This window comes from Aristolochia californica, unplaced genomic scaffold (genome assembly GCF_029961685.1).
Source record: "Aristolochia californica isolate CCGP_79_NKW_82.1479 unplaced genomic scaffold, dmAriCali1.0.hap1 SCAF_7, whole genome shotgun sequence".
In the NCBI taxonomy this organism is placed as follows: domain Eukaryota; kingdom Viridiplantae; phylum Streptophyta; class Magnoliopsida; order Piperales; family Aristolochiaceae; genus Aristolochia; species Aristolochia californica.
This window is the reverse complement of record NW_027182268.1, coordinates 37,586,342-37,593,899: the sequence shown is the minus strand read 5'-3', so window position 1 is coordinate 37,593,899 and position 7,558 is coordinate 37,586,342. Positions and strand designations below refer to the sequence as shown.

At 36.7% G+C, this 7,558-nt stretch overlaps 1 protein-coding gene across 4 annotated transcripts; it reads left to right on the top strand.

Moving 5' to 3' along the window:
- The first annotated feature begins 853 nt into the window (after window positions 1–853).
- LOC137936480 (uncharacterized) lies at window positions 854–7,558 on the top strand. 4 transcript variants are annotated; one of them, XR_011109542.1, is made up of 7 exons: window positions 854–1,462; window positions 2,126–2,207; window positions 3,643–4,365; window positions 4,531–4,794; window positions 5,198–5,353; window positions 6,771–6,898; window positions 7,021–7,558. XR_011109542.1 is itself a non-coding variant. In XM_068781189.1 (7 exons), exons 1-7 carry the CDS (start codon window positions 1,149–1,151, stop codon window positions 6,784–6,786), a joined length of 1,461 nt encoding a protein of 486 aa, XP_068637290.1. In that variant the 5' UTR covers window positions 1,083–1,148; the 3' UTR covers window positions 6,787–7,558. The 4 variants fall into 4 exon arrangements, 2 of the variants coding, with proteins under 2 accessions (XP_068637289.1, XP_068637290.1); XR_011109543.1 differs by adding an exon at window positions 5,427–6,168 and having other exon boundaries at window positions 6,771–7,558; XM_068781189.1 differs by having other exon boundaries at window positions 1,083–1,153; window positions 1,248–1,462; window positions 6,771–7,558.

Here is a 7,558-nt window from a genome sequence, read left to right as displayed (position 1 = left end):
AAAATTAAACATCTTCGGTTTAATTATCCAATTAATTAAACCTTTATTTTTTGTTAATATATTATTAAATAATAATATTTAAAATATATATTATGTTATTGATAAATTAATATATTTATTTATTTATTATATATTTATTTATTTGTATTAAAATAATGAGTTTTAATGTTAAACTATATCTTATGTTATTACAGAATAATTTATTTATTTATTATATTCACTTATGTTATTTTTAATTTTTTTTATTTTAAATAATTTATTTTATTCACACGTAATTAGTATATTAATTTATAATAAACTGTAATCATTAATTGGTTTAATTATCCAATTGTTATAATTAATTAAACCATAATTATTGTTTTAATTTATAATAAATTATAATTATTAAGTAATATAATATAATTTTTCATTAATTAGGATATTAATATATTCTAATTCTACACGTTAAATCACTTATAAGTGTAGTAACCACATTTATTTTTGTTAATTATATGTTTAGGTATATGTTCTATTTAAGTATATTATAAAATGTTACTTATTCTCTTTTTTATATCATATTTTTCATTTAAGGGCACTAACACTGGAATCTGTTTTCCAGCCACTTGAACTCGTCTATACTAACACCCAAACATGAATTGAAGTGGCAGCAATTCATCTCACTTCAATTCAATTTTTCACTTTATTTCCACTTCATTGCAGACTAACCCCCCCATGGGTCAAGGATAAGGTTGGGTTCAGATTTGGGAAACCCATCCTCGACCCGATGTGTGCTCACCCCTACACATAGTATTAGATGGTGCAATTACAAGTCATGCATAATATTTGTGATTAATTATTTGTGATTAATCAGGCTGCCCGAACGAGAGTAGAATGTGCTCGTCGACCGAAGTAGCAGGCTAGCCGGCCCCCTTTCCAGGAAAAGTTTCCCGCCCAAAATGCAGATGACACTAGCCCTAGAAGGAAACATTTGAATATACGGGAGAGCTTGTCTGCGGTTCTCCCAACTCTGGACTTCACCTTTTGCAGTCGACGAAAATGGTATCTTCTCTTAAGAGCCCTAGGCAGTGGCGTTTTACGTGGGAGACCCTAGCTCACCTCCCTACTCTTCGTTTGTATCTCTTCGATGCAGAAACAAACCCTTTATTTCAATGCAGTAAGTTGAAATCCTCATTGAATTTGGAGCAATCTCTGCTTCTTGTCAATTGGATCGAAGAAATTGATAATCGTCCCGTGGATTTTCTATTAAGGATTCCTGTTCCTAGGGTTTTGGTTGATCCTGGATGCCCAGTAGAAATCAGAGCTACAGAGGATCATATTGAGGCTAAGCTCGTTATGATTCTTCCGGTCGATCATCCGCTTGTTTCAGATTTTGACTCCATTTTAATTTTGGGCAACAAGGATTATTGTCAAGAAAGGGAGACATCGGATTCCGCTTTGCTCTCTCCACTTTCATCAGACTCAGGTGATCCATCTCTCTCCCCCTGTGCCTTTTCATACTTTATTTGACCATGGAATTGTGAACACCGGCTCCCCCTCTATCCTCATCTATGAAGCAATGGCTCAAAGGGTGCAAATGATGAATTTCTTGGTCTGCCCGTTGCAATCTTATGATAGACGTTATCGTCATTCAACAAATTAATTTAGTTGCTCATTACTGTGAGAAAAAAAGGTCTGCTTGATGTATTGTCTGAGATCCCTTAAAGTCAAAGTTAATAGTCATAATTATAGGTTCCGAGTAGTACATATTATGTCACTTGATTGTTGGAACCCTTCACTTGTTAGCAATGGAGTATCTAATCCATTTTGGTTGCATTTATGGGTTATACCTGGAAAATTGAAATGATCCACTGACAGATGGAATAGTAAATTTGCAACTGTGCCAAATTTGTTGGCATTATAAATAAAGATTCGATACTACAACTTCTGCATTTCAGACATTTCTACATTCTAAGAAGCTTAGAGTGTAATCTTTACTAATCTTATTATTAATTTTATGTTTTTTCCTATGAATTAGCATATTCTTCCCCTTCATTGGTCTATATTATATTGAAGCAAGACAACGACGGCAAAAAGTAAATGCATTTTCTGCACAACATTTTATCTGCTCCCAATTTTTCTTTAGCAGATTTCAAGAGACTCTCTTCCAAAGGCAGTGTACATTTTTGTTGTAAGAGTTGCTCTAAAAAGTTGACAAAAGAGCCTCTCAGGTATTATCAACCTTTCCAGCTTCTTTGTCGTTTGTTCCATTTTGGCATTGCTGTCTCGCTTTAATAATGGAGAAACTCCAATCCGACATATTTCTGTTAGTGATCTGTTGCTTTTTCTTTTTTCAGTCTATTTTGTGGCCTTTTGAATTTTGCTTGTTCTCATTGTGAATGGTAGTAATAAGTGTGTGAGAAAATGAGCACATAAGTTACATCTAAGATCTGAAAAGAAAAAGAATCAGTCTTTGTTTCAGTGAAAACTGAGATGATTACATATGGTTCCAAATTTGACCGTATTTGGATTTTATCTGATGAGGAATGGGGGATGACTTCTGAGGATTTCAATCTCACTGACTGGGTTTGAAGCTTGTGTTTTACTCACTTGAAAGTAAGATAGTAATGGGATTAAGTATTTAAAACTTTAGATTGGCTTTGGGTTGAGAAAAGTCAATGTCATTCATAAATCATATTGCATTGAGAAAGAGGCCTTTGTCATCTGACTTGGTATGGTTACTTGTCTTATTTCTTTGTGCACTTGTGCTCAGATAATAACTTTTTTATGTTAAAAAACAACTTTATTTACACAATAGAATATAAATAATAAAATGTTATGTACCTACTTAAGTATCCATCAATATGTGGTGTTGTTACACTAGTTTTGAGATTGATATTTGCCTAATAGTTACCGATGCAACCCCTAACTTGCCTAACGGAAAACAAATATATCAAACTGCCATCTCTTTTCATTATACCAGCCTAACTGTAAAGATCCATAAGAAAATGCATAAGTAGCTGCACAAGCACTTTGAAGTGTAGTACAAAACAATGATGAGCTTATTGTAAAAAAGTGGTGTTACTGCATCAGGTAATCGAAAGCTGATATGTGTTAGCTGATGTGATGTGGCCAGTACAAAGTGTGGTAACAGTCTATACCAGAAGATGTCCAACAGTCCAACATAGAACCAGTGATTTGGCTAATACATGATAACTATTGCCGATGGATGCGTACTCTCAGATCCTACCCGTTGATGGAATTAAATGGCTCCATGCTTTCAATGATCTGATAAATTCTTAGGCATCACCATGCATTGTGCATTATTTATTTATTTATTTAGATCAATCACCACAAATGTTGTGCAAGTGCCTTGTTAAAATCCTTATTTGTAAATAGAATATATCTATCAGAAGATCATATCTTTTGTAATACTAGAAAACTGAAACTTTCATCCACTAGTTTTATAAAGAAACTCAATATAGCCAAAGTAATAAACCTAAGTAAATAAGTACTGCACTTTTACACTGTCAAATTTTGGTGACTCTTTGCATGCATATCGATTGCCTTTCATAATCCGGTTCCGTAGCCACATTTTTAACTGTTTATAAGTTTGATGAGCTGATCTTTTGTCTAAAGTAACTTTTTCTGTTTTTTTCTCTGCAGAAACTTTGTGGAGATGCCATCAGTGAACTGGCGGGAGGCAGCTGACAACTGGTTTGGGTCTTGCTGCTGTTCCTTTGGGGGTATTAGTGAGAAACTGGTATATGCATATGCTAACTCTTATAGCTGTACTGAGGGCACATGCCTACTGGACAACGCTTCTATCACTATTTGCAAGGAGGACCTTCTTGGAAACATATTTTCAGCATATGATGAAAAAGAACCTAATCTAATTGGTGAAACAGTGACTAGTTTATGTTGTGAGGAGAAAAATAAGCATGTGAATATGGCAACTGAAGCAACTGAAGCAACCGAAGCAACTGCAGAACATGAGAACACTAATGACCGTATTTCCACATGTCCAGTTTCACCAGCATACACACCTTTGGATCAGCATGATTGTTGCATTGATCTCTCCCAGGGAAGATCCGCGAGCACCAACCCTTGTGCATCTTTAAATAAAGAAATTTTGAGGAAGATTATAGCGCTTGAAATAGATAAAAAAACATTCAAGAGAGGTCCTCTTGGTAATGGGTTTATGATTAACACCTTCAACCTCTCGAATGACATAGAATGGGTTGAGTTTGTATGCAGCAATTGTTCGTCTCTCCTTGGGGCATATCCTTCCTCTAAAAATGGGTTTACACCAGCAGATGGGGGAGTTCGCTTGTTTAAGCACTGCATTTCTACTTGCATGTCAGTTGACAGTGATGGGAATATATTCAGGTCAGAATTACTCAAGTCTGTGTAAGATGCTTGACTGGATTTGCTATTTTTCAACAGAAGATATTTATGATTTTATCTCACGCTAAATCACTGAATGCAAATTGTTTTCCAATATTGCTGTTACTGAAGATTTTATATATGCATTGCTTCTACTAAATTGAACAGGAGGCACACATTGCCAAGAGCCTTTGTTGACTGGTTGTTGGACAGTGCAACAGACGAATTATCATTTCGTACAATTGTGAAAGATCTGGGAACAAAAGCCCCCATGCTGCAGATTGTCCTCTTAACTTGTAAGGCCTGGTGTTGTACTGGCTGTTGTTTGGATACCAAAAGTGGGGCAGAGGGACCTGTTCCTAAGATAAATCTGCTCCCAGTAGTCAAGGTTCTGTATACTGATTGTAGCCTACTGTCAGAAGCTGAATCAAGGTCAGTCAACTTTGTCTGTACTTTTTGTTTTTGCTTTTCTTTGTATCATAAAATGATATGGGTGATATATATATTTCTGTTTTTGATTTGGATAAGCACATATTTCTCTGTACTTGAATCTTTAATTTGATCACATAATCTTGATCCAAGTGGCCCTTATGCTGCTTTACATGCATGCTTGCTTGGATAATGGCAAACCACTTAGGCATTAGTCAACCATTTGTTCAGTTTGCCACAACCATTTTGTTTAGTATCTAAATATGTGATATATATATATATATATATGTGTGTGTGTGTGTGTGTGTGTGTAAGAAACATTTTAGCAGATTTCTCAAGCTTTTCTTGTCATTCTTTGTTTCCTTGGTGTCATTTATCACAATTAATAATTAGCATGACAATTCAGGAAAAAAGAGGAATGGGCGACCAAGAACCAAGCCAATGAAGTGTATATGATGGCATGCCAGATAAGAGAATTGACTCAATCCCTTAAGTTGGCTCAAGAAACATTGCCATTGTCATGTTCTTCGTTGCAAGGGCTATCACTCTCATCAATGGAAAGGTAACAGTGAACCATTTTATGGCAAATGTCATGTTTTTCGTAAAGAGTTTTCCTGATGATATTGCCATTACAGTTGAGATTTTACAGTGCACACTGACTATAATAATCCTACCAAATAAGCAATCTTCCAGTTACCAGTAATCCCCACATGAGCAGAACCCATTCTGGAATTGGTGAAACCGAATTCGGTCCCTGATCACTATATCTCTCCCATATATTTTTGAGACAAATTTCATGGCAGAGTGGCAGTCTTTGCAAGATCTTAGATTCTTAACAACTACAATTCTCTCCATGGGCTTGGTGTTTATGAGTCCAAATGCAACTGCTAAATTTTCACTGTGGTGACTTAGTTGGCAAGCTTTCTCTTCATCATCAATATCGAGTAAAGCCTCTGAGAGGACTGGGCTGTACCCCTCAGTTATCAATATTTCCTCTACTTCAGCCCATTTTTCGGTAAATTTTTTCTGCTTCAGGATGGCTGGAATCACCTGCCATAAATTCATGTATTGTACCATTCACCTCAATCTTACTACATCCTGGCAATTTCTCAATTTTTCTCTTGGTCATTAATTCTCTGACTCTTGCCTTCTCCCTCCATTTTCCAGCTGTGGCGTAAACATTACCTAGAAGAACATAGTTCCCAGTATCTGTAGGATCTGTCTGTAGAAGATTCTGATTCATCAACAGCTCACCTTGATCTGTATTCCCATGAACTTTACATGTCCAGACTAGAGTTCTCCACAGAACTGCTTCTGGTTTGATAGGCATCCTTTTGATGAACCTCTCTGCTGCACCAAGGTGTCCAGCTCTTGCTAGTAAGTCAACGATGCAACCATAGTGTTGAATGTTGGGTGTTATACCATGAGTTCTCCATATTGTTGAAAACGTTGTATGCATGATCGACCCAACCCATATTTCTACTGGTGGATAAAACTGCTGTTAGTGTCCTCTCATCAGGTGTAATCTTTTGAATTTCCATTTGATGAAACAGATCAATGAACTCTTGACACTTCCCATGGCTTGCAAGCCCTGAAATAATGGCAGTCCATACATAAGCATCTTTATGAACAGTTTCTTCAAATAACTGTAAAGCACTGTCTACACAACCACATTTAGATACATGTCTATTAGAGCTGTAACGACATTAGTCTTCGAGAGAAGCTTGTTTTGTTTAGCAAATTCATGTATTTTCTTTCCATAATTAAGTGCACCAACATCTGCACAAGCTCTAAGGACAGCAACGACAGTTGCATCATTGGGATCAATGTTTTTGTTCTGCATCTGCTCAAACAGTTGTAAAGCCTCAATCGAATGGTCACAATCAACATAGCCATCTATAATGGAAGTCCATGAAACCACATCTCTGTTGGACATTCTTTCAAATACTCTTTTGGCATAATCTAATTCTGTGCAACAGGAGTAGAAGTGGATGAGAGAATTCTGCACAAAACGGTCCATGTGAAGACCCGATTTGCATACAAGTGCATGGAATTGTTTCCCTTCATCGCTTGGTCGCAGGCGGCTACATGCATTGAAGAGAAAAGGGTAAGTGAATTTATCTGGTTTAACAGTCTGCTCGTGTTGTTGGATTGTGATGAAGAAGAGGAGAGCCTGTGTTGGGTCTCGACTCTTTTGCATAGCCTCTGATTAAGGTGTTGAAGAAATAGGTGTTATGGGTGTGGAGGGAATCAAAGATGGAACGGGCGTAAGCGTGGCTCCCGGAAGTGGAGAGAGCAGAGAAACAGAAGACCTTGGTCAGCTCGTCGGGATTTCTGTCATTTCCTGCCTTGATGATTTGCGCGTGAATTTGCATGGCATGTTTCAGGGTTGTGATCTCCATTTCGGAGAGAGCAGAGAAATAGAAACCTTGTACTGTTGCCTGCTTTGATGTTTTTTTTTCCAAGAATCACTGTATTAATTGTTCAATTTTATTGCTTAGGCTAGGAGTGGGTGTATCGTTGATACATATCAGATTCTGTCCGATGATATGAAGCCTATAAAGGGTTGTCTATCACCGGTACAGAAAAGCATATTAACCCATATTAGCTTATATATATGGGATTTCAGGGACTTGTATCCTCTTGTATAGTTAATACTTTCAAGGCGTCTCTGATTTGGATTAAAAAACCCATTTACTTATTGGTGTTATCAGAGGGGTGGCATTGAACAGCCTGTTTGCGAACGGCTCGGTTTGGCTCAGTTCGA

Coding starts and splice junctions, on each gene's coding strand:
- LOC137936480 (XM_068781188.1), top strand. CDS start 1,036: ATGGTATCTTCTCTTAAGAGCCCTAGGCAGTGGCGTTTTACGTGGGAG. Junction 1,463..2,125: donor TCCACTTTCATCAGACTCAG/GTGATCCATCTC, acceptor TTTCTTTAGCAG/ATTTCAAGAGACTCTCTTCC. Junction 4,366..4,530: donor AGTGATGGGAATATATTCAG/GTCAGAATTACT, acceptor TAAATTGAACAG/GAGGCACACATTGCCAAGAG.